Genomic DNA, 26,101 nt, shown 5'->3' on the forward strand with positions numbered 1-26,101 from the left:
CATAAGAAAAATGTTCCTGTTGTGATTTCTCTGTGGTTTTTGGTTTCCTGTCATAGCCTCATGACAAAGTTAACATGGGTCAGGACGGCTCTTAAGCGTCAGCATTGATCATAAGTGTGGCAGGGCTGCCTCCTTCTGGTTAATGACTCGCACGTTGCACCGTTATGAGTTACCATAAATGACGCACAGGCGCCACCTGCCGGCTAATTACATCATTGTACTTTGAAGTCATGGAAAACCCGGGGGAGTTTTCCTCAACTCGTGATTGCCATCTTCTGGGAAATTATGACATTACGACTTTTCATTTTTTTTGACCTGTTGCTTTTAAGGTGGACTTGCGTAATTTTCGCCGTCAAAAAGTAATCAGTGACGTTTCCAGTGAGCACAACTTTAACACTGTAGTGGAAACTGTGCCACAAACACCTCTTGGGTCCATTTAAAGTTGTATTTGCTTAATCACCACACTTAGTCTAAACACCACACATCACTGGTATTTTTCCATGTCATTTCTGATTAAAGCGCTTATTTCTAAATATTTGCTGCATTATAAACAATATTGCGGAATTAGTTAAGTTTCTGTTCTTGATTATGGTTAAAAAAATGTTCTGTGAAAACAACTTATTTGTGATGTCTCTCTGCGCACTGATTCTAAGCTTCTCCAGTGATTTCTAATGAAACCAGCGTAAACTCTTCATGTGTGTTGGAGATGGAGGGAACAGCCCGGGCGGGCGGGGGGAGAACCCGGAGGACAGGGGCTCTCCTCGCCTTGTTGTGATCGCAGAAGCAGCCCTGTGGAGGAGCCGCTCCACCTTAAGACCTCAGCGGCCCCTCTCTGCTCCCTCTCCCCGGGGAGCGGAGCTGCGGAACCCGGCCACGGCGCACCACAGCCGGCTTGGCACGGAGGAGGTGAGTACGGCTCCCGGAGCCTTGGCCACCTCGATACGGTTACCATCCCCAATCTGCTGCCACCTCCCCTCTCCTGTTGCACTAACACTACAACACTGCTCCTAATCATCTACTGATGCCTGTCAGCCTGAGTTAACAATATAACTGAGTAAAAAAAGTTAGAAAGTAAAGCACAGAAACTTTCCCAGAAGTTTTAGGTTTTTGTTTTGGCCACTTTTATCCTGAAACTTTGGGTAAATAGATGCATCAGACTGTAAGATTATATTTCTAGAAGGCATGTAGTTCTAATATTTGCTGGTTATAACTGTAAGTGTACATCTTGTGAGACACAAACACAGTGAGAAGAAGAAAACACTCCTCTGCCCAAAGCTCCCTTCCCTCCACAATGATTGATTATTATGGCAATGCTCCAGGTTCCTGGTGCGTTTTCGTTGCGCACGGGATTTGGCCCCTCTCAGATCAAAGGGCCCTCAGGAAAGGGGTGGTCCCGGGGCAGGGGGATATATAGGAGGGACCGGCTCTGTTCTGACTGCAAGGCAAGAGCAGCGAACAGACTAAACGGGCCAGCAGAGGAAAAACCTGCCCCCGAACTCAAAGAGAGAAACTGAGACATCTGCTGAGTTTTGGAGAGAAAAAGACCTGTTGGAATTTACTGCCGAGATCCACATTTTATTTTCATTTAATGAAAGGACTTTTTGCAACAAGTCAGACCGGCACATAACTTTAAAGTTTTGCACTGGATTTGATCCTTTTTTAGATTTTTATGCTTGTGCGTAATTTTGGGGACAGTTTTGTGGAAGTTCAAAGACTTTGGGTTTGTAGCTTATAGTGGAAAACCTTTAAAAGGATTTACTTGCTTCCTCGTAGTGACTTTATTATCAATTAATTCTTCCATTTGTCGGATTTCAGTAATACGATGTTGCTTTTACACGTTTCCATTGGTTTTATTGCCGCTCTGTGCGTCAGCACGGCGCACAGCGCCTGGGAGGAGAGCACCGTGGTGCCCGTCAGACTAGACCCAACGGCCCGGTCGGAGAGCGAATCCGAACCGTGGCGGACTCTCTCCCCGGAGGAGAAGGAGAAGGAGGCGGAGATGAGGGAGTACCGATTGGACGTATTTGGCAAGGAGCTGGTCTTGCAGCTAGAGCCTGACCAGACCTTCTTGGCTCCGGGTTTTGTCTTCCACTTGGTGGGGAGTCCCGAATCCGAACCCACACAGGAACCCAAGAGTGGAGCCGAACCGGGTTGTTTCTTCTCAGGCACGGTGAACGGAGAGGAGCACTCCGCCGCTGCGCTCAACCTGTGCCACGGACTCAGGGGCGGATTCTACTTTCAGGGTGAAGAGTATTTTATTCAGCCCCTTAACTCCAGTGGCTTCCTGGGCACCGAGGAGGATGTCCACATCATCCGCCGGAGAGGACGGGCAACTTTGGCTGAGGAGGGGAGCTCCAAGTGTGGGGTCAACGAGGACGAGGAGAGGGTGCCAAAGAATCTGGAGAAAGAAGCAGGGAAAGGAGCCGCTAACGCAGACCAGACAGGTACTTCAGCAGAAATCCAGTGCGCATTTTACGCACTTTACTAACTTAATAAAAGACTACATTGGAATTATTAGACCAGCAAAGTTTAAAGTTGCAAACAAAACGAAAGGTTTGGTTTTTCTACTCTCTAGAGTTAGGTAAAAGAGTAATAAAAAGAAGTAAATTCAGTAGCTGCGGTTATTGTGCAGATCAAACTGCTGTCAGCTGGAGTTGAAAATGTGCCAGGTTGCACAGCATGCGCAGTGGACTCAGCTACCTCTTTGACAGCAAGATGAGGAGGGGTGGAGAGGAGAGAGGGGGGAAACTTCTCCAAGGGGAAAGAGTAGGAGGAGTGACGGAGGAAGGGGAGGGGTGCAGCGGGGTTGGAGCCAGCCAGAGCCCGGCAGTACTGAGACGTGTAAACTCGCCTCCTGGTACAACTCTCTCCGGCAGAAATGTTTCCCCAGAAAGGATTTTCTCTCCTCTCAGCCTTTCTCACTCGCATAACTTTCCAACCAGAGAAGGTCATAGTAGGAATGCGGACCCTGAGGAGGAGGAGCCGTCGGTGGTGTGACGCTGAGTCACAGCCAGGCTCCTCCAGGCACATCCGGAAAAAACGAGCCTTTGTGTCTGCTATTTAGAGCATTGGCTGAGCTTTGCAGTGTGCAAATAGTTCCAGAGAAACAGAATAATTTCTATCAAAAATTACTTCAAAGTTAGAGTGCAGTAAAACTAGGAGTGAAACCTGATATCAGCTCACATGACCCTTGAACCTAGCTTGATCTGACCTCTCTTTTTCTCTTCTCTCCCCTCAGCTCACCACAGAGCCCGCCGTTTTGTTTCCACCCCTCGCTACCTGGAGATAATGATAGTGGCCGACCAGTCCATGGCCGAGTTCCACGGTGCCGGGCTGAAACCCTACCTGCTGACCATCATGGCAGTGGCATCTCGCCTCTACCGCCACCCCAGCATCCACAACTCCATCAGCCTGGCGGTGGTGAAGCTGCTGGTGGTGTATGAGGAGGAGCGGGGCCCTCAGGTGTCATCAAACGCCGCCATGACCCTCCGCAACTTCTGCCAGTGGCAGCGGCAGCACAACCCGCCCAGTGACCGCCATCCTGAGCATTATGACACTGCTGTGCTCTTCACAAGGACGGTACGTTGGAATAGTAGAAGAAGGAGGAAGTGTGTTAAGGCTGAAAATGGTTCACTTATAGAAAATAAATGGAAAGGAACTATCATTTAAGAGTATTCAAAGATGTCTGTTGCTCTGTTGTCTGTGTAGGACCTGTGTGGTGCCCACTCCTGTGACACCCTTGGCATGGCTGATGTTGGAACAGTTTGCGACCCTGACCGAAGCTGCTCAATCATTGAGGATGACGGGCTGCAAGCGGCATTTACTGTGGCTCATGAGCTTGGTAAGTGGGAATAGGAAAAATAATCCCTGTTCTTTGTGTAAAAAACCGATCTAACCACACGCGAGATGCTCAAAGATGTTATTTCTTTTCCTTCCTCCAGGCCACGTCTTTAACATGCCTCATGATGATGCCCAGCTGTGCTCCGGCGTCAACGGCGCCCACTGGGGCTCCCACATGATGGCTTCCACCTTGTCCAACCTGGATCAGCAGGAGCCTTGGTCTCCTTGCTCCGCCCTTATGGTCACCACCTTCCTGGACAACGGCCATGGTCAGTGCCTGCTGGATAAGCCAGTCAAACCTCAGGTGCTCCCCCAGCCTCTACCCGGGACAGTCTATGATGCCGACCATCAGTGTAGGCTGACCTTTGGTGAAGATTCCCAGCACTGCCCAGATCTGAGCACCACATGTGCAGCTCTTTGGTGCACTGTGACGACGTCCAATGGTTTGCTGGTGTGCCAGACCAAGAACTTCCCCTGGGCCGATGGAACGCCATGTGGGCATGACAGCTACTGCTTGGCTGGGCAGTGTCTCACGAAGATCCAGGCTGCCAAACACCAGGTAGGAACCAAACCCATTATAATTACTCTTTGAAACACCCAAAAACTCTGCACAATCCAAAAGTAATTCATTCGCCTTTGGTTGAAACCAAGCTTGGAATCATTAGCTAACTCAAACCCTGTTCAGACTTGTAATCGTCATGTCCTTGGTGCTTTCAGACTCCTGTCAATGGTGGCTGGGGACTGTGGGGTCCTTGGGGCGACTGCTCTCGGACCTGCGGTGGAGGTGTGCAGTACTCCTTCCGATCCTGCGACAACCCTTTGCCCAAGAACGGGGGCAAGTACTGTGAGGGCAAGAGGATCCAGTACCGGTCCTGTAACACGGAGGCCTGCCCTGACACCAATGGTACGAGATCTTTGAATAATTAATCTGGGATAAAATTTGAGAAATGTTCTAAACACTTCAGTTTACTGTGGTTGTTCTGCAGCTTGAAAGCAATGTGTTCTTTGCTTGAAAGTAAAAGTCTTGATGTTTGATGTGTTTGCACATTGGTGTGAAAGTTAGCATGCAGGTCATGCTACACAAGCAGTAAATCTGACCTCTCTCTGCCTCTTTCTCAGGCCTGTCATTCCGCGAGGAACAGTGCCTGGCCCACAACGACATGTCAGCCCAAGTGTCACTGGGTTCAGGCGAGGGTGTTGAGTGGGTGCCCAAGTATGCTGGAGTTTCACCCAAAGACCGCTGCAAGCTGGTGTGCCGGGCCAAGGGGACTGGATACTTCTTTGTCCTCAAATCCAAGGTGAGATTTGCTACATGCTAGTTTTAGAATGGTGTTACAACATTCTCAGGGCCTTAGTTTATCTTATAACAGGCCTGCTACTTGTGCAGACCTGCAAGTTTAAGGATCAGCCATTGTAATTTCTCTCAGCCCTTAGGCCACTGTCTTGCTGCAGAAGAGACTTTTACTCTTTACCTTTGACTCAGACTCTTATGTAACAGCTTTACAAGACAAGGCTCTAAATTCTTTTTGTGTTTCTCTGCTGCCCCAAGGTGGCTGACGGCACACCCTGCAGTCCAGACTCCACCTCAGTTTGCGTTCAAGGCCAGTGTGTCAAGGCTGGGTGTGATCGTGTCATCGGCTCCAACAAGCGCTTTGATAAGTGTGGTATATGCGGTGGAGACGGTTCTACGTGCAAGAAAGTGTCTGGCTCTCTGGAGCGTGCAAGGTAAAAATCAAACTGATTTTTGGTTGTCCACAAACATAATGCACACTGAACCAAAACATAGATGTCCTATGTCCAAATCTAACCTCTGTCTTTCTCTGTTTCAGGCCTGGTTATCAGGACGTTGTAGTCATCCCTGCTGGTGCCACCCACGTGGATGTCAAGCAACGTGCCCCAGGCAACGGCCGTCATGATAACAGCTACTTAGCAGTCCGTCGCCAAGATGGAAACTACCTGCTAAATGGTGATTACAAGCTGATGACCATGGAGACTGACATCGCCTTGCAAGGGTCACTGTTGCGATACAGCGGCTCCTCTGCCACCCTGGAGCGCCTCCGAAGCTTCGCCCCACTCCCTGAGCCCCTCACCATCCAGGTGCTGTCTGTTGGGGAGGCGCCTAGGCCCCGGGTTAAGTACAGCTACTTTGCACCAAGACCTAAAAACGCTGCTTCAGTCTCCAACAAAGACGGAGGCCGCCGCCAGTCCATCAATGCCATCAGAGAGGTCGGTGGAGCTGAATGGACCCTGAGGGAGTGGGGTCCATGCTCGCAGACTTGTGGAGGAGGTATGCAGCAAAGAGAGGTGGTGTGTCTAGATCCTCAGGGTCGTCCCTCAAGAGATTGTCCAGAGGAGCTGCGCCCCTTGGCTTCAAGATCCTGCTCTGTCCAACAGTGTCCCTCCTGGCTTCTCGGAGAATGGTCGGCATGCTCCAAAACCTGTGGCAGAGGCTTCCGCAAACGCCAACTGCGCTGCATCGGGCACGATGGGCGCACGCTAACACACGACAGCTGTGACTCCAAAGACCGGCCGCGACCCCTGCTGGAACTGTGCAATCAGGGTGCCTGTTAAGGACTGCTTCCAAGATCTAACCTCCTTTCGTAAACCAAGCTTTCAGAAGGACATCAGATAAAAACTCTGATCTTCATTGCCTCCTTTTTGCCAACGGACAATCTGAAGAGGCAGGTGAATGTTTACATCCAGAGCCAGAGTGCTGCAAGTTTTCACTGGTTCCCTGGAGTCCCTGCATGTCTATGGGTCTGCAAGGCAAGTTTTTACCCATGACCTCCATCCATTTCTAAGGCAGACATCTGTCCAATTGGCGCTAGCATGTAGCAGCAGTAACAAAGACTGATTACAGCTCGCTGCCTGTCTTGCCTCGGTGCAGCAGTGGCACATTTTACCTCCCATCAAGGGGAAGAAAGCATGGACATTCCTGATTTCCTAAAGGAGCATGCTGCTTACTGTGCCAATGTCATGCTTGTGTGTGTGAGTGCGTGAGTGGGATTGTGTGTATATTTTAATGCATGTGTATGATGTTTGTCCAAGCTGGGCTGGACAGACGTAGGGGTCGGGTGGGGGAAGGTTACTGCAGAGTTTATTAACATATGAAAGAGAAGAGCTCATATTGTACTTGCTCAGCCCATCAGGTATGGAATATAAGATAGCAAATAGTCATAGTGTTTATGTTCAAACTGCCAGTTTATTTATCACAGACCTGTAGCACTTCATCTTTGTTTTTGCCAGCGGCACATGTTAACACCCAGTTGTCTCTAAATGCCTCAGTACACAGTACTTTGTCCTTTAGCCATATCTTGCCCTCATGTACACAGCCTATAATGAGGGAACTCTTCAAAGACCAAAGAGGAGTGCGTGTGTGTGAGCGTATGTGTATCAGTGTGCGTGTGTGGAGACCTAAAGAGGGACTTGTCTCCTGCTACTACTTCATAAGTAAGTCTCTCCTGCCTTCTGCGAAGGCACCTTGTTTTTTTTCTATCATGTCTTTTTCCTTTTGTACAGAATATCCAAACATTATTTATTTTTGTACAGCCTGTTAAATATAATCATGTGGCTTTTTTTAATATTATTTTTTATTTGTTATTGAGATCACAGAAGGGAGTAGAATATATAGAGTATTTATACAGTGTTTTATATATAAGAATATATATATATATGGTCCTAGGTTCATGAATAAAGTATCACATTGACTTGTGCAGCTCATGTCTCCAGAGTGTTTGTTGTTGGAAGGTGCACAAACACACACTTTATCAACCACTTACTTTAACAATGTCTACAACAGTGACACTCGTTACCTCGCCTGCCAATTGTACCCTTATTATAGTATGCTGACATGTCCAAGGCTGCCATATATCACTAAATATATATGCATCCCAGTGCTCTTAGGTTTGCTACAATTGTCTGGTACATGATTTTTCACCTTATTCATTTCTGTAAAACAACAATTTGTAGATTTTATTCAGAAAAACACAATCAGAAGTATTTGAAAAGACCACGTTGAAGACATTTAACCATCCTGACATAATACAGAAATATTTGTGCATGATTACATCACAGCAGAGGCAATGAATTTACATTATGGTCGTGCATTATAGACCTCTTTATGAGCCTCGAAACCATTTACAGTATGAGCAACTAATTCCAAGTGTACTACACCTTTTAAGTGGAATGAGATTAGCTACGGAAGCCCTTAGCAGACATGCATCCATACATTTTATTCCTGTGAAAACGACTTATTTCTGGTTGTTTTCTGGAGATCTCATTAACATGAGATAATGACGAGGCACCACCGTTACGTCAGGTGATCACTCGTATCCCCAGAGTTGCAAAGGCACAAACAAACTTACTGCACCTCATTAGCATGGTCTGCAATATCACAGTGACCAGCCTGTTGTTATCACGAGAAATTAGCTTTGTTATCTTGAGCTAACGAGATAAATAAGTCGGAAATAAGTCTTTATCACAGGCATAAAATGTGTGGATGCATGTCCGCTAAGGGCTTCCGTAGTCAGCAAAAAGTCACACATACATGTTTGTCTTTCTGTACTTATGAGGACACTTAATCAAACTATGCATTCTCCAGCGTCTCACCCTAAAAATCGCCCAACCACAACCTTAACTCTCATCTAAACTTACCTTACCCTTACAACCAAGAATTAACTTTAAACTGTCCTTTGAAGTAGTGAAGAGAGGTCCTCACAAAGCAGGAATGTCCTCACTGCAGTTGTTGAGACTCCTGTGAAGTTACTCGCAGTTTGGCATCCTTCTGAGACTTAATATACAGTAGATGTGGAAAGTACATTTGTTTGTAATTCTTGTCTCGTCCACTAGGTGGGAGTGTTTACACACAAACTCAATCTCCCAGCAGCCTTTTTAACATGGGTTAAACTGCTGGAGGGCAAAAAGGAATCCAACCTTGAGTCTTTATTTGACTTTTAATTAAGAAATCATTTATTTTTCAGCGCATATAAAACATTTATACAATATTTAAAGCTTAGAAATCTGTTCAATTTCATTCAGTTGTCTATTAGCCAATCACAGTTTTCCGCATCATCTAAAATGGACTGCAGTTGAGCCACGACCCCCTTAAACAGCAAGCATGGCTGACTGCGAGGTAAGGAGGGGTGCAACTCATGTATCATTAATCATATAGTAAAAAAAACAAGACTTTTGTGTCGAGATACATCAACTTAAAATGCACTTTGAAAAATAAGATATTTAAGTGTTTTTTAATCAATAATTATGTTAAAATATACATGCAGTGTTTTTTGCTTTTGATTGCATCCCTACCCAACTTTTATCTTTCTGCTCCTTTGATCGCTGTGGTCAGGGATCCCCCCCCTTAACCGTCCTGACTCCAGCTGTGAACAGAAAACACATCAGCACTGTCCCTTAAATCTGCAGCCTTGCCTGTGTGGCACTTCCTGTCGGGCCCTGAGGAAGATGCTCTCCCGCCTTGTCGGCTCCCACCGCCGCACAAAGGAAATCATTATCCTGTAATTATGGCTGGTTAAAAAGAAGATTGGCCATCTCTGTAATCTGCATAATGTGGTACCAGAATCTGTCCGCCTAAACAAGTGCTGCAGGCGAGGAAGCAGACCGCATGTTTCTTCTTTGATTTCATGATTGACAAAGAAAAACACACAAAACGCCATCTTTAATACGCACGCTTTGAATGAAACCTATGCCTACTTTCTTGGCTGCTTATTTGTTCATGTCCCAAGACATCATTACCGCTTTAAAAGAAACATCTGGAAGGCGTTATGAATCATCGCTGCTCCATGTGGGTGGCATTTCCGAGAAGTAAATTATCTTCCTCCTTTTGCCACCCTTGGTTTCCCATAAAAGTTTGTGTAAATTATGGCAGATTAAATGCAGTTTTTAATCATCAAAGGAAGCGGCATACATGTTTAATCCATTGTCGCCAAAAGCTTTAATATGTTGAATATACTAATTAAATCATATCAGGAAACATAACAATTTTCCTCATGCATCATAGCATATAAAGGAAGGAGTTGCTGCCGTGTTGCTGCTACTTTTACCTTAAAATGATGCCAGAATATTAAATATGCATACTGTGATCATGTTTTTCCGCTTTTATAGTTGTTAGTGTTCCCAGCCTACCAGGAGCCTTTCCAGAACTATAATTAAGCTCTTTAATTATCACTTTTATGACTGTAGTTTGGTCCCTGCAGGTTAGCACAAGCATAAGAGGGAGATGTGTGGGGGTTGGTGGTCTACCCCTTCTCTTATTCTCAACAAGGGTAATATTTAAGCTGTAAATCTAAGCTTCTTTTTCCTTCTTACATGCTGCATGAAGAAAATATCGTGTCCAACCACTTTAGAGAAAAAAGTGCCCGCTGTGCAGTGCCAAGCTCCTGGCAACAACAAGCACTTTTAAGGATTAGAGAAGGAAACTACTTTTAGCAGAAGCCTGCTGGTTGTTCACCTACATGAAAGTTAAATAACTTTCTTCCCTATGTTTTGCGTAGTTAAATAATGGCCAAAAAAGGACGGGAAATTACATGTGAAATATATCTGTTTGAGTGTGACATAACGCCTCAGTGACAGCCTTAAACCTTACAAAGAAAGAAACATGGCGGTTCATGTAAAAGTGTGTGAAAACTCCCTGAGTCGATTCTCACACAGGTGCAAAGCAGCACGTTGTACCCGCCTTTGGGTCATTACGGTCTGATTCCTCTTTCATCTTGATACGGGTCATGATGTCACGGCAGCGCGTGAAGTAGGGGGCACTGCCAGGAAGCGGGGAAGAGCAGGCTGACTTCAAAGAGTGCACGTGCACACGCGCACATTATGTAGAAATGATTGACTGTTTAAAAAGACATTTTATACTGTCAGAAGTCAACGCATACAGTTTTCCATTGCTCCGTCAAGCTTCAAAGCAGGAGACCGGGAAAGTAATTTTGACTTCAAAATAAAAGCACAAAAGCGTTTAATCGCCATTAGATATGACTGTGACTATGACTTAATACAACTTTACTTATCACTAATACTGGGACTATATAAGCTAGTCACCTTTACAGCACAGCACTGGACCTATTAGGAGGTAGTATTTTATAATCATTTGTTTGTAAAGCCTGTTAACTTTAAATCTATCTGACAGAAAAACGTCTTTAGGTTTTGTCTTTTACACGTAAAGGTCACTTCAGGATTAGTGAATAGCAAACAAGGATGTGTTTTTTTTTTATCAGAATGAGATTTAATTACACATCCAGGACAAATTAGGTCCTAATGCTCCTAATGCCCCCAATTAACAGCTAAGAATGAGAACAGCAAAGCTGAACAAGTAACCACAAAAAATCTAATTAGGTCTAATATTCAAATGAGAAAAAGGAAGAGATTTTTTGGCACACATAAAAGTGAGATTTATTGGAGTTATGTTTGATGTATTGATTGGGTTTGCTAGATGTCACCAATCCTAAATTGAACAAAAAACAACCATGCACTATGTTATTTTGATAATACAAACCTAAAACTATATAGTTACTTAATTTCCTAGTATTATGATATTATAATAAAAACATTTAAACAAATGAAAACATTTTTTTAAGGTATAAAGTCAACTCATATTAATAAAAACACAAACCTGTGAGTTAAGGATGAACACAAATAAAATATAAATATTAACAAGTAAATATTGTAATTTAAATTGATTGAAATTTATTTCAAACATGTTGACTAGTTATCTTTTTATATTTAAATATATGAATATATGTTATTCTTATGCATTTATATATGTGTGTATCCACATACCCATAGACAATTAGCTACATATTAATACATTGTTATTTTGAGAAAAAGATACAATTAAAAAAGACTAAACACTAAATAACAAATGTATTTTATTACAAATATCAGTAATGGATATATGGAAATAAAAATATAAAGGAGTAAATAAAAAAACGATTATAAACTATTAATTTTAAGTATTTCTATACAAGTAAAAAATACAATATTATTTTGAAAATATAGACCGGAAGTCCTGTTTTAATATTACGGCTGACTACTGCTCTCTCTCTCACCCTCTCGCGCTCTCTCTCTCCTCAGTGTAAACTCAACAGGGTAATTTGAGCAAACTGGGGAGCGACGGGGGGACTGCGGGGGAGGGGAACAAAAACCTCGGCGGTCGGTCGGAGGTGTGGAAACACTACAGGAGGACACAACGGCAGAGAAGACGCTCGCTCACACGTGGAGGAACAAACGGAACTTTTACTTTGGAGGGGAAATACTTCAATAAACCCAAACTCAAATGGAGCGGTTTGTTGAGAGGAGGGGGTTCAACAATGCTGCGGGAAGAGCCAGATAGGTGACTGATAGACGCGCTTTTTGTCTAATCCACTGTCATTGATTAAGAAAATAAAAGCTTCCCGGAAGGTGGACTAAGAGGAGAGAAGGGTCATGGAAAACCTCTGGAGGAGAAGGAGGAGGACGCAGGCGGTGAGATGGAAATTGCTGAGGAGCTCGTTGCTGCTTTGTTTATTCACCGGTGAGTTTTTAATTAATCATTGAAAGTCCACTTTTCCAGCTGCTACATGTCCATAAATCAACTCCCGCTTTTTTTAAATTAAGGATTTGAGTATTCAAGCCTTAAAAATAAGCTGGGAAATGACTGAAACTGAAGACATTTAAGAAAAACCTTTGATAGATTTTATATTAAAATATTTTATTTTGAAGGCCTAATTAAGCAGAAAAACTGCTGCAAACTTTTAATTCTTTAGTACAGTCTTGTTACGAGGGGGGCAGGGGGAACTAGGACTATCTGGTGGAGTTGCAGTGTGTGTGAAAAGGGGTTGGGTGGTGGGGGTAAAGGACATAGCACTATTGTCTCCCAGCGTGTGGAGAGACAGGAGCCAGGACCTCTTGAGGACCACCCAGACGGAGCAGCACCAGAAGGCTGCTGCTGCTGGTGGTGGGACCTCCTGGAGGCATTTGCATGGGAATATAGCAGCTTTTATGCAGGGGGGGCGTTGTGTTAAATTAAAAGGCGGGTTTACTGTGACCTCCATAATTAAGGGCACATCCATTAAAACTTGATTTGAGTACTGAGAAGCATGTTTTCTGTCTTATAAATGCACTTTATTTTTAAGAGTTTTCTGCAGCAAAAAAAAGCATCCTCCAGCAGTGATTTAAAGACAGTATGTGACCTGGAAATGTGCACACATGCCTCCAGGCGCACATCATTTAAGAGTGAGTGATTGCTGAGAGAAAGCAGATCCACACACATGTGCACAGAGCTCGCTTGCTTTTGCAGACTCCTTCATTTTTTTTAAGTGTTTTCAAGACTCCAAACACTCGGAGAAACCCACAGCTCACAAGGGGGGGGGGAAGCCTTCAGATGAGAGAGAGAGTCTCGTGTCGTGGCAGCAGGTTGAGACGAGTACACACACAGAGGCACAGCTGTGTGTACAATGCTTTTCAATATGGAGGCTTTGGCTGAGCTATAAAGGTTGAGGGAGGGGGAGAGAACCACATTAATCACACACACAAAAGCATGTAATTTATCCTGCGGAGGACATGTTTGCTCGTAGCAGGAAAAAGCATGTTGGATGTAAAGTTGTCATGCTGCATCATGAGTTGTGTAACGAACTCCCACTTAAAACTCATTAATTCAGCTGGTGGCTCACGATTCTGCGTCCATCATGCACAGTTTTAGCACTTCCTGTCTCCGGCCACGGTTTTAGAGTCGCTTCCATCTATCCCTCAACATGTCTCGGTGCTGCTATCAAAGGGGAACTCCAGTGATGTGAGGATGAAAGAAGCAACTATCGGATATCCCGACTTCTGATTTTCAGCATGAATCAAGCTTCCCATAATGCACCATGCCTCTTAAACTTGACACCTTAAATGCTTCCTGTCAACAACTTTCCCTATAGGAAGTGGATGTAGCCACAGGATGTCACCCACTTGTTTGTGGATGGAGTGACGCATTGTGGCCGACGCCATGTTTGTTTTGGTGCCACGGAGTGACCATATTTGGGCAAGAAGGTCGAGTTGGAGAGGAAGAGGTTAGCGGTCTGCCAATCCAGGGGCTGCATCCTTTTGAAGGACGTATTTGAAGGCCGATTGCGTCACAGCGGCGCGTTGAAGGCTTACCCTTTTTTGAAGGCTCTTTCAGATGTGGCCTCCTTTTCCCGGCCAGCGAAGGATCCATCTAGTGCATCCTTCGCACCCGGACGTATCCCAAGATTCTTTGCGCGCCAATTCAAACAAGATGGCGGACTCTTACTTGGCCGAGGAATACACTTTAAATGTAAAAGTTTAAGAGGTATACATTAAAAAACAAAACAAAAGGGGGCTTTTGAAACAAATAATCTTTAAGATAATACGTTACGTTCCGTGACGTTATGCTAGCTAGTTAGCCCACTAGCTACCTGTTGCTGGGCGACAGGAGCCACATTTGGTGACACGAGATGGGCAGAAACAGCTGGTGACGCAAACAGGAAATCCTCCATAGAGCAGACCGTCGCATTTCAGTTCGGCTTTAGCGTCTACACTGTCTACGAATGACGGTGCCTTTGTAGACATGCTAACTCATTAGCTAACTAATTTGTGGTGACGGACATGAGTTGTTTATCAGTGGGGGGGGGAAGTAGCCGGTCTTCCAATCACTTTGCTCGCAATCTGCTCTGCGAGAAAGGCTAACGACAATCTCGACTCCTATACACGGTACGCCACAAATGCATCAAAGTATGACCAATAAACAAGCTAACAAGCTAACAAGCCAGGTATGGTGAGCAAAGACAGCAATATACCTGCTAGTTCGGTCAATCTCGGATCCCATCGGCTAAAGTGTGACGACCATATAGCCTCTGGGGACAACGGTGAACATGAATGGCGTGTAGCCGGGGTTAGCGATAAACGACTTCAAGCCAAGACTCTCTTTTCACGTGTGATTTTTTTGTCTTGTAATTGACTTTAATTAACGGCTCTTAAGTTTGCTGAAATAACATCATGATGCAGATTAGTAACAAGTCAAAATGAAGCTTCGTCAGGTCTGTCCTCACGAGGAGAAGAACACTACTTTAAAATGAGAAGTTTGTTGAACGGAGGTCGAATCGATCACTTGTGATGCATTTGAGGAAGTTGGGAAATCTGAAAGCTGAACGTGACACAGCGTCAAGGGAATTTATCTCAAGTTGAATTCTTGATCTGGAACAGATTGTTAGCTGTTAGCATGCAGATGTCTGTTATTATTAATAGGTATTGGTGAACTGTATAACTCTGATAACTCTGCCAACCTCTCCCTCCTCTCCAGCCCGACCTTCTTGTCCAAACATAGTCACTAAACAAACATGGCGTCGGCCACAATGCTAAACTCGGCACTTCAAAACAGCCGTCCACAAACCAATGGGCGACGTTTTGTGGCTACGTCCACTTCCTGTGGAGTCTATGTCTTGGTACTGCATTTATGAGGAATTTGAAACAAGCAGCATTTTAAGAGATTGAGTCACGCTGAAAAATAAGTCTAATGCCTAACCAAAAGCCACTTATAGGCCTTATAGGTTTGTGTTTGCAGGCCTTAAAAATATTACTATCTATGAACATATAGCTGTAAACACGCATGCGTTTGTAAAATTAGCTAGAAGCTTCCTGGTTCGAATCGTTGTTCGGACTTCGGGGTTGTTGTTACATTGTAATAGACGTTGAATGCGACGAGTTTCCTTTGAGCTTTTATTGTGAAATGAATCAGAAATAGGAGCAAACTGAGATAAAGATAAAATCAAACCTCCAGAGCTTCCTCTCTGCTGTAGCTGCAGACTTATTTAAATCTCCCATGGTTTTATTCTGCTTCATAATCCAACCGAGATTAAAAAAATCTTGAGCACAATAATACATGCCAGCGGGGCGAGTTCTGTTCCCCCCGCTCGCTCCGCAGGTATTGATTGGTTCTCTTTTAAAACAGGTAAGTGCTTCTCCGGTCCTGCGGGCTCATAATAAATCGACTGTTTTAAATCTGTCCGTGAAGGCTGAAATAGAGGCTGCTGGTCGAGGTTGTGTGCTCTGAGGTTGGTTCGTGAAAGGGTTCATTATAGGTTCAAGTTATTTTTTCTTCGGGGACTGTTATAAAAAGTTTCCTGGATATCTCAACCTGAGTTAAGAGCGTCTTTTATCGCCTATTTTTGTTATAAGTGGACTTTTAACACCTTTTTATACAAGAGCAACTAAAAGTCTTTGGCACAGGTTTTATCTCTGCTAATGACTTCCCTCTGGCTTTTATTCTCTTGGAGTTGCAAATGATTTCTCCTACCGCAACATTTAACGCCCTGCTTTAGCGGATTCTTAATAGCATGTGTGTGTTTGTGTTGCAGGAAGCACTGAAGCCCAGTGTGAAGGCTGTATAGAGTACTGCTGCGATGGATCCCCGCCTTTCTGCTGCTCCTACTACGCCTACGTGGGCGACGTCCTCTCGTAAGTTCAAGCACAGACACACCAAACAACATGCAACAGTGTGAATACGTTTGACTTGATGGAACTCTTTTTGTCTTATCGACACAAAGCTACGATTGAAGACACTTAAATGCCACCCTTTTTGAAACACTGGGTTTGTTTTTCTTAAAGTGATAATCTGGAAGATTTTCATTAAATAAATCTCTGTTAAGTCTCTATCTATCGCTGAATGAGGTAACACAATGGTGATTGAGCCTATGACCCACTGATGAAAGCCTTTGCATTTGCAGTATTACAGACTGGGTGTCTGTGGCGACTTTCACAGAAAAAATCACAAGCGACGCGTTTTCCATCAGCCAGCAGTGGTTGGTCTGCCAGAGAGGGTAGGCGGAGCTAGCGGCTGCTTTTCCGCTCTCTGCAAGTGTTGCGAGTAAACAGTAATCTACTATGGCTGAACAAACAAAGAAAAGATGGATGACTACAGATACAATTTCAAAAATAAGTGAAAATCCAAAGAAAAAGAAACAAACTCGACGCTCAGATGAAGCAAACAGTCTAAAAAGGAAAGCGACCGTCAGCCAGGAAAATCAGGAGTCACAACCGGAGCCAACCGTGGACGTCACACATGCAGCACTTACTGTGGCCGCAGGCTTCGAAGGCCGATTGCCTTCACAGAAGCACGTCGAAGGCTGTCCCAATTCGAAGCCTCCTTCAGATGCGGCCGACAAATGCGTCCTCCGTTTCCCATGACAGATATATTGGCCCATCGTATCCTGAGATGCATTGCGCACTAATTCAAACAAGATGGCCGACTTTTAAACGGCTGAGGAATACACTTTAAAACGTTTTTGGTTTCAGCTCAATTGATTAGCTAGTGCTACACGTGTTTAACAAAACGAAAGGGCCCTTGAAACAAATTATCTTTAAAATAAGAGGTTAATTTACACAATGTTAGTTATGCTAGCTAGTTAGCCTGCTAGCTACCTGTTGCTAGGCGACAGGAGCAGCATTTGGTGACGCAAGGGTAGACCAGACCGTCTCATTTCAGTTCAGCTTTAACGGTCTATGCAGGCTCTGAATGGAGCATCCTCCGTGGACCACCTCCTGCGAAGGCTGCAGCCCCTGGATTGGGACTGTCTGGATACCTGAGAAGCGTGCTCCCGCAATTACCGTTTATCGCCATAGGTGTTGCAAAAGAGAACGAAACTTTAAATAACATGTTGACATAGGATTTCGAGCCTGACAGATATATTGGCTGGTGATATCGGGCTGATAAGGGCCTATCACAGATATCTCAGTATTGGTGTTTGTTTTTCTCAAATATTCTAAGTGTATCGTTCCCCACTTGTCAGCATTGACACTAAAAGAAAACAATTATAAAAAAATATATGACATTGCTCAAGTTAATTTGAACTGAAGTAACTTCATGTGGAAGGAGGTTTTAGCAGGATCAAAATTGAACTCTTTAAAGCACGACAGATATATCAGTCAGCTGATATCAGTGGCCGATATAACCAGGACATATCAGTATTGGCGAATATGTTTTCTAATTAGGCTTATTTAAAAACTTTTATTTTTCGCCATTTTGCCTTTTATTAGATCGTACAGCTGACAAGAAACAGGAAATAGGAGAGAGCAAGCAGGTGTACTAGGGTCAATTATTTAGCCTTAGCTTGTTTTGTCTTGCAGGCTGAGACTCCATCCGTCAGCTCTTTCTCTGATCACTATTTGTATCTATATATAGCTGATCACATAACACGAGGCTGTCATTGACAAATCTCTTTGTTGTCAGGGACCTTCATGAAGATGAAATAGAGACTGACTCAAGGCCTGCAGCTGTTCAGGCATTATCGGTCTTGGTTGTCAGGGAGCTTAAAATATCTCTCAGAATCACAGTTTTTTATACGTAACATAGAAATGTCAAAAATGGCCGCTGTAAGACGTTTTTTTGCAATCACTATTAAGATTATAATATGTAACATTTCCACCTTAAAATGTCTTTATAACTCAAGACCTATGTTATATATTTAGATGAGCTGTGCTCTTACATTACTCCACATTTTATTTGGTCGATTATCAGGGAGAATATATGTCAGAAAACGAGGACGGAAGTTAGCGAACGTTTGCTCACAACTGATAAAAACTTGAATAAAACTTCTGTTTTTAAACACTGAAAACAATGACTTCCACGATCCACTGCTAATTATATCATCAAACTTCATCTTCTGTTAGGGCCTGTGTCCACTAACAACATCAATTTCAGAGCACTTGTCACCGCCGCTTTCTGTTGCTAGGTTACAAACGTTGTCTGGCGGCACTTCCGCTTCCCTCGGTGGTGACTGTTTTCAATCACTCTGTGTGCTTAATATTTGCTTTGGAAATTTTAAAAAGAAAACGTGAAAACAATTGGCAATCATGTCCTGGCGTTAGCAGCGGCTCCACACCTGGAAATTGTACCCTCAAAGTCCCGCCCCTTTTTGATTTTGATTGGTCGGTGAGGGAGAAGTGAGTATCTGCTAACAGACGCGTAGGTTCGATGCAGTTCTGGCGTTTTGATTGAAATGAGACAGAACAAATAACTCTCATACCAGCTGTCTTTTAAGTAGTGTCAGAAGACCCTTCAAAGGATCTGACCTTTGACCCCTCCCTGCCCTGATTTAGCACAGCTGCTTTAACACTTTCACCTCATTCTGAGACTTCCGTTTATTTTAAGAGCGATGTGAATGATCTGTATTATTAATATTCATAATGTGAAAGGTTGCCTGACTCTGGATAAGTCATGATTTTCTGCTCCTGAGCGCACACAGGACTCTGACTCTGACATGCTGACAAACGCTGACTCTGAAGACGCAACAAACCCGTTAATGATGAGTGTTTCTCTATTTTAAAGTGCCAGTTCACAGACTCCTCTGCAGTGAACACAGCACACACACCAATGTGCACACACTCTGTCACACTGTCACACACTCTGCACACAAACAAATCACACAGCTGAGTTACATCAGATGCTGCAGTCCATCTCCATGGCAGCTACTTAGGAGTATTGCTAGCATGTCTGTTGGAGACAGCTGCCTCCCCTCACACTTCACTGGGTGGCTCACAGTTTGTGTGTGTGTGTTTGTTTGTGTGTTTCAGAGGCACTGCGATCTCCGGTATCGTGTTCGGTGTTGTGTTTCTGATGGGGGCGGTGGCGGCCTTGTTCCTGTGCGTGTGTATGTGCATGAAGAACGGGAGAGGAGCCCGGGTCGGAGTGTTCAGCACCTCCTACATCAACACTGTGACACAGGGATACCCAGGTGGGTCTACAGGGGGTAACACACACACCGACACACACACACACACTGATACACACTTTTGAAGGAGCAAAAAAGGTTTTACACAGCAAAACATCCTAAAACACTCCTCAACAATTATTTCCTGATAAATTAAGCATACATAAAGCATCTATTAATATTGATTAAGCAGTTTCTACAACTATAAACTCTTAAATAAGACAAAACAGGAAGTGGCCCCGACCTTTTAATAAAACACACAATTGTAAAGGATAAGTTTATCTTATCTTTTTAAGATAAGATCAACCTATAGCGGACAGAAAAGTGGACATGCTAGTGCGCAGAAAGTGGACATTATAGTGCGCAGAAAGTGGACATGGTAGTGGACATGCTAGTGCACAGAAAGTGGACATGGTAGTGGACATGCTTGTGCGCAGAAAGTGGACATTATAGTGCGCAGAAAGTGGACATGTTAGTGGAGATGCTAGTGTGCAGAAAGTGGACCTTATTGTGCGCAGAAAGTGGACATGGTAGTGGACATGCTAGTGCGCAGAAAGTGGACATGCTAGTGGACATGCTAGTGCGCAGAAAGTGGACATGGTAGTGGACATGCTAGTGCGCAGAAAGTGAACATTATATTGTGCAGAAAGTGGATTTGCAAGTGCACTGAAGTGGACATGTTAGTGCGGAGAAAGTGGACATGTTAGTACGCAGAAAGTGGACATTATAGTGCGCAGAAAGTGGACATGGTAGTGCGCAGAAAGTGGACATTATAGTGCGCAGAAAGTGGACATGGTAGTGCGCAGAAAGTGGATTTGCTAGTGCACTGAAGTGGACATGTGAGTGCGCAGAAAGTGGACATGCTAGTGCGCAGAAAGTGGACATGCTAGTGCGCAGAAAGTGGACGTGCTAGTGCACTTAAGTGGACATGTTAGTGCGCAGAAAGTGGACATGCTAGTGCGCAGAAAGTGGACATTATAGTGTGCAGAAAGTGGATTTGCTAGTGCACTGAAGTGGACATGTGAGTGCGCAGAAAGTGGACATGCTAGTGCGCAGAAAGTGGACATGCTAGTGCGCAGAAAGTGGACGTGCTAGTGCACTTAAGTGGACATGTTAGTGCGCAGAAAGTGGACATGCTAGTGCGCAGAAAGTGGACATGCTAGTGCACTTAAGTGGACATGTTAGTGCGCAGAAAGTGGACATGTTAGTGCGCAGAAAGTGGACATTATAGTGCGCAGAAAGTGGACGTGCTAGTGCACTTAAGTGGACATGTTAGCGCGCAGAAAGTGGACATGCTAGTGCGCAGAAAGTGGATGTGCTAGTGCACAGAAAGTGGACTTGGGAATGCACATAAAAATGGACATGCTAGTGCACAGAAATGGACATGCTAGTGCGCACAAAGTGGACATTCTAGTGCACTGAAGTGGACATGCTAGTGCGCACAAAGTGGACATTATAGTGTGCAGAAAGTGGACTTGGTAGTGCACAGAAGTGGACATGCTAGTGTACAGTATAAAGTTAAAAGAATAAAATCAGAGAAAAAAAACGACAGGCGAGAGCTGCTGTAACAGGCTGCCACTAGAACGGCGCCATCTTGCCATCTTCACTCATCTCTATGTATAATGTAATTATGTGTGTAAATAAACGATAGTTATAAACAATTGAAAGTGAACAAATTGATTACCCATGCGCCAAAACTTCACTATCGCAGTCACTCCACTATTTCACAATAAAAGTTGTTAATGATTTCCTGTTACCGTCATTTATTTATGTGGGTAAATTATTAGTTAAAACTTAAAGCCTAGTAGAAGTTTAACTAGTACCAATTTACTATGCAAACTTTTAAAGGACATGCACCGGCCACAATATATTTTTCCTATACTTAAGTTAATAACATTTTGCTTATATGGTCCTGCCTTATCTATCAAGTTTTATTAATATTTACAAAGCATTATTTACAACTTAACTTATATGACAAATAACAGCAGTGATTCCAGCTCCTTTATGATGGTCTGTTAAAGATCCTGCCACGGTGATACCTTATCTCCTGTCCTCGGGCGTCCAGTTATGAAAAGAAAACAGCAGATGTGGAAAAAAATGAAAGGTGTATTATGTTACGGGATCCACCTTGGCCTTGAGCACCATTCCTGACTAGACACAAAGAACGAGCAGCTGCTATCAACGCGTAAAGGCTTCAAAACATGCACACTTAACCGTGAGCTCTTTTAACTGCCTTTGAAATTCACATAAATACACGTCGTACCTACTAACTCCTACATGAGCATGATTTTTTTTATCCACTCTGTTACATCCTGTTCCCACATTGTACTCGCAGGTACATTGTCTGCGTATCAGTCTGTACTCTGTGACACTCTCCAGCCTGCAGGAATGCTGTTTTTTCTGGGGCTCATAATTTATTTATCACGTTTCAGTCTCCTCTGTGTATCGCCTTCATGCTACACTGGACGGGCGCTGTTCGCTCTGCCCTGCAGCTCTGATCATGTTTCATAAACATGATGCTCAGACACACAAAGCCATGTAATATGGATGCATATGTATGTAGCTACAGTGGTGGGAATTATTTCCTGTCGCCATAAAGCATGTTAGTTATTGTTGTGCTTTTATTTTCCGGCTCCACTGCCACAAAGATGATATTCTACACTAGTTTGTTTTTAAGCTTAAAGATAAAATTTATTAAGTTACTTCCTGTCTGAAGTTTTAGGTAATTTCAAAATAAAGCTCCTCAATAAAACATGCCAAGTCTGTGAGTTATTAAAAATAATAGCGTCATAAATGTGATGCAACTCTTTTTCTATTGGAGTGACCGACTCCATTCATCTTCTCTTTCATCTCTGCTGCTTTGATGTTACAGTGAATAATGTAACCCCCCGTGGTGCCACTGATGCATTGTGGTCAACAAACTGCTCCTTACTGCCATAATTTTGAGCTTCTACAGCGTTAAATCAAACCCCACTCTGTGGAGGGTGCAGTTCCTCCGCTTGGCCACTAGATGGTGCCATCGCCCCATTAAACCTTGCAAAATGAGGGCCTTGTTCACCTTTTCCATTTGAAGTTTCTAATTATGCTCGTGACCTTCCTCCTGAGCTAATCCCACTTTTTCTTTATCTGTCTTGTTCTCAGGTCCTCCACCTCCATACACCTACGACTACGAGATGTACCCTCCCGCGCTGCACCCCCCGCCGTACACCCCAACTCAGCCAAGGCCGGCGAACTACTCCCCACCGCCTCCTTACCCTGGCTGCACGCGCAAGTGAACTCTTGCAGCACAGATAATCTACCTGCCAGCTTACAGGAAACTCTGCTGGCCTGGAGATGGCTGTTGCTAACTGGGTTAAAGACAGTTTAAGGGGCCCACAAATAAAAAAGGAAGTCCCAGTGCAATATATTTCCACAGGCAGTGCCTGCAGGGTGTACATGTCTCTGCATTTCTTCTGCACAACAGCTCAGTCTGGACCAAACTGTCTGGAAATAAAGATAATTTCCCACAATGGTGGTTAAGAGAACACCCCAACAGGGTCTAATTCTGGTAGCTGTTACTGTTAGCAGCCCAGCTAGCCTGCAGCTACTACTTTTTCCACGCTAATAATAACCAATATCCTTACCGTCCCCGCCTGTGCACATCAAAGGCACCGCGCTGCTTTGATGAAGGTGAAGACCACTCTTGTCAGCGTGTAGGAGAAACTTACATCACTGGAGGAGAGAGGTCTTTCCAGGACTCAATGTAGACTCTGATTTTATGGAAAGTTACACCACTTTTTTTTTTTTTAAACTTGAGTTATGTCAGGTGGAAGTTGATGACTCAAGCGGTGTTATGCAAGTCAGGTCTGGACCTGTCATGTGTACACACAAAGACTTGAAAGCATAAAAGCGATTTTAATAGTATGGATGACTTGAAATGATGAATTATTATTTTTTTGCCTTACTTGAAACAATATGAGGGTGTAAAGTGAACTTGGGGGTCACACCATATTCAGTTGAACCGAAGTGGATTCTCTTTAAATGGAAAAAATTGTAAATCTTCTGCCTTTTTAAAAATAAAGGTTTAATATGGGGAGTGAATGGACCTCAGTGAACTATGACTGATTTGATGAGATGGGAAATGTTACTTAAATCACTGGTTAGTGTCAGAATTCTCTCTTTAAATGCAAAATTCTGACTTATCTCAGAAGTTTTACTTTTTTTTTAACTTGGATAATTTTTGTCTTCTGCTGAAAAAAGTCAGAACCCTGATTTACAACTCGGATATCTTACTTAGACACATTTTTATGTGTATTTTTCCAGTAAAACAAAGGTCAGAATTTCCGAATTTCATCCCATGCTACTGACTTTAAACAATATTACCCTCCATAAAACTGTATTTACAGAATTGTTAGGCTACTCTAAACTCAAAAATCTGAAAACAATGATTTAAAAGTCAGTTTTGACTGTATTTTGACTTTAAGATTTTTTTTTGCTGAAGTAATAAAAAACCTGATTGATTCAAGATTTTTTTTGTATGGCCCTAATCGTTTTCCGTACTGATTCAATTAACGGATGTGAATGATGGACGGGATTAAAATGTAATTATATAATGTAATTATGGCTGTGTTTTTAAATTAAAGAAAATATGTAAAAACGTGACGTTTTTTTATTATAAAACTGTATTTCTACGTATTTCTCATTTGTTCGCATGTGTCACGATGACTGTTAAAATGCGTTTTCTGTATTAAGAAGGGGGAATTTGTGTGCACGAGAATTGTAGATGTAGGCTAAGTGCGTGTGTGAGTCTGATTTCAGCGTACGTAGGAGATAAAAAAAATGTGTGTGTCAGACAGATAACGTGTGTGTGTATGTGTGTGTTAATCCCACTCCGCTGTGGTCAGGTGATCCGGCGCTGAGCAGCTGTGCAGCCTCGGTATCGCTCACCATCAGACAACGGGAGTCACCGGCGCTGAACACACACTCAGTTTCTCACCCGACTAAAACCTTAAACTGTTCGGAGAAACGCTGCCTTTAGGAGCGTGGTGTCAGTGAAACGACATGGGGGACCGAGTAGCTTTACTGCTGCTGGCTGTAGCGGCTTCGGCTCTGGCTGCCGAGGTAAGAAAATCAGTTTTTTTGTGTGTTGAATTGGTACTATTTGCCACCATATTGTAGCTGTCGGCTCAGGCAGCTAGCTGGAGTTAGCAACCGTTAGACCGGAAGCTGAGTGGTTGGACTTTCAGAGTTAAAGCGTAGGATGTGTTTGAAGTGGGAGGATTATAAAACAGACACTTTAAATTATTTAAAATGAATTACTTAAATTGTATCTAACAACGACAATACAGTATTTATGAGATTTGTGCAGCTATCGGCTCTGACGTGCGGTTAATTGTACCTTCACTCAGTTCAATTTAATTATCAACATTTATGCCGTTTCAATTTATGAAGCGAAAATTAATCACGCAAAAGCATCTACGTCATTTTCATGTATAGTGAAGCCTGTTTGAATTTCATCATTAACGCTTTAAATAATATATTTCAACCCCCCATAAGCAGGCCTTTTGTCTATCGTTTTATGTTGAAGGACTTAACCGGAAGTGTTGTGTAAGAATTTTGCCAGTGATTGTGAATACTTGGATATTTCTAAATCAGAGGCTGCTTACTGTTTTGTACAATACCTCGTAACCATCGAGCTATTTTGCCAGTCGTTGTTTCTGTTTGTAATTAACCTTAACGGAAGCGAGAAATACAAACAAAAACGCATATTTATTCGTAAAAAAAATAAAATAAAGAAACCGGTACCGTGATCCATAATCCATAATTTTTCCCATGTGAACTCTCCCTTTAAGCCTGTGGTAACTGATTTATTGAGACATTGTAACTATGAGGAGAATGTCCGATATATTTACTTTACAGATTTAACCATATTTAGTCCTTCCCAAGCTAAAGAAACTGCTTGTTTTCTAATGTAAATGTTATAAATAGTTGGGGTTTGTCAAGAATATATCCCCCTTTAAAAATTCTGCGCAAATTGCTGCCTATTTTACTCTTAAACACGCCTGTTTAATTAAGCTAAACTCGTTACAATGAATAAATGAAAAGCGTATTGTCTCATTTTCCATATCCCGAGGGCTGATTTTAAGGGAGTGGGCGTGTTTTGGGAATTAAAATGACTAAATAATGTCTTGCTGCCTTTATAATTTAGACTTGACGCCAGGTTTCTGATTTTAAGCAAAGTAAATGAACGTGTGACGATGACACTATCATTAAAAAACAAACATTGACGCTATCCCACATATTTCAGTCAGGAGGTAGAGTAGAGAGGAGAATAGAGAAGCAAGATGGCGGCGGTGCACTGCAGCATTTATGGAGAGGGTCGGGGAAACTGGAAAGCCAACAGGAGCTTTGACTATTGTTGCCTTTCAACCTCTTTTGTTATTCGACGTGTGGTTTTTGTGTGATTAAAGTAACAGTTGATATATATATTATTGTTTTGTAATGTCTTCAGAATTGACGTGTCACATAATCACTGCCCATACATTTTTAATGCCAAAAATATCCTTTTGTGAATGTACACTGTG

General features: G+C 43.3%; 3 protein-coding genes across 4 annotated transcripts in view; all 3 read left to right on the forward strand.

Annotated features, from left to right (window-relative positions):
• Positions 1-1,453: 1,453 nt before the first annotated feature.
• adamts1 (ADAM metallopeptidase with thrombospondin type 1 motif, 1) lies at positions 1,454-7,555 on the forward strand. Its single transcript, XM_069675205.1, has 8 exons — positions 1,454-2,444; positions 3,239-3,579; positions 3,709-3,841; positions 3,942-4,399; positions 4,558-4,744; positions 4,960-5,138; positions 5,390-5,565; positions 5,670-7,555. The coding sequence occupies exons 1-8, from the start codon at positions 1,823-1,825 to the stop codon at positions 6,409-6,411; spliced, it is 2,838 nt and encodes a 945-aa protein (XP_069531306.1). The 5' UTR covers positions 1,454-1,822; the 3' UTR covers positions 6,412-7,555.
• Positions 7,556-11,989: 4,434 nt separating this feature from the next.
• Positions 11,990-24,140, forward strand: cyyr1 (cysteine/tyrosine-rich 1). Its single transcript, XM_069675533.1, has 4 exons — positions 11,990-12,364; positions 16,188-16,287; positions 19,402-19,562; positions 22,680-24,140. The coding sequence occupies exons 1-4, from the start codon at positions 12,277-12,279 to the stop codon at positions 22,811-22,813; spliced, it is 483 nt and encodes a 160-aa protein (XP_069531634.1). The 5' UTR covers positions 11,990-12,276; the 3' UTR covers positions 22,814-24,140.
• A 289-nt stretch (positions 24,141-24,429) lies between these two features.
• appa (amyloid beta (A4) precursor protein a) overlaps positions 24,430-26,101 on the forward strand; it is a 55,146-nt gene continuing 53,474 nt past the window's right edge. The window contains exon 1 of one of the 2 annotated variants that reach the window (XM_069675596.1): positions 24,430-24,638. In XM_069675596.1, coding sequence (XP_069531697.1) covers positions 24,579-24,638 — 60 coding nt within the window. In that variant the 5' untranslated portion in view covers positions 24,430-24,578. The remainder of the gene's footprint in view (positions 24,639-26,101) is intronic. The other variant, XM_069675597.1, reaches the window with a different exon arrangement.

The sequence above is a fragment of the Semicossyphus pulcher genome, unplaced genomic scaffold (assembly GCF_022749685.1).
Source record: "Semicossyphus pulcher isolate SPU_LCO1_2020_fin unplaced genomic scaffold, fSemPul1.0.p SCAF_24, whole genome shotgun sequence".
Taxonomy (NCBI): Eukaryota; Metazoa; Chordata; class Actinopteri; order Labriformes; family Labridae; genus Semicossyphus; species Semicossyphus pulcher.

Bases quoted from the DNA above. Each gene is read 5' to 3' on its own strand.
- adamts1 (XM_069675205.1), top strand. From the start codon at position 1,823: ATGTTGCTTTTACACGTTTCCATTGGTTTTATTGCCGCTCTGTGCGTC. The intron at 3,842-3,941 runs GTAAGTGGGAAT...TCCTTCCTCCAG, and splicing joins TACTGTGGCTCATGAGCTTG to GCCACGTCTTTAACATGCCT. The intron at 5,139-5,389 runs GTGAGATTTGCT...TGCTGCCCCAAG, and splicing joins TCTTTGTCCTCAAATCCAAG to GTGGCTGACGGCACACCCTG.
- cyyr1 (XM_069675533.1), top strand. From the start codon at position 12,277: ATGGAAAACCTCTGGAGGAGAAGGAGGAGGACGCAGGCGGTGAGATGG. The intron at 12,365-16,187 runs GTGAGTTTTTAA...TTTGTGTTGCAG, and splicing joins GCTGCTTTGTTTATTCACCG to GAAGCACTGAAGCCCAGTGT. The intron at 19,563-22,679 runs GTGGGTCTACAG...TCTTGTTCTCAG, and splicing joins TGTGACACAGGGATACCCAG to GTCCTCCACCTCCATACACC.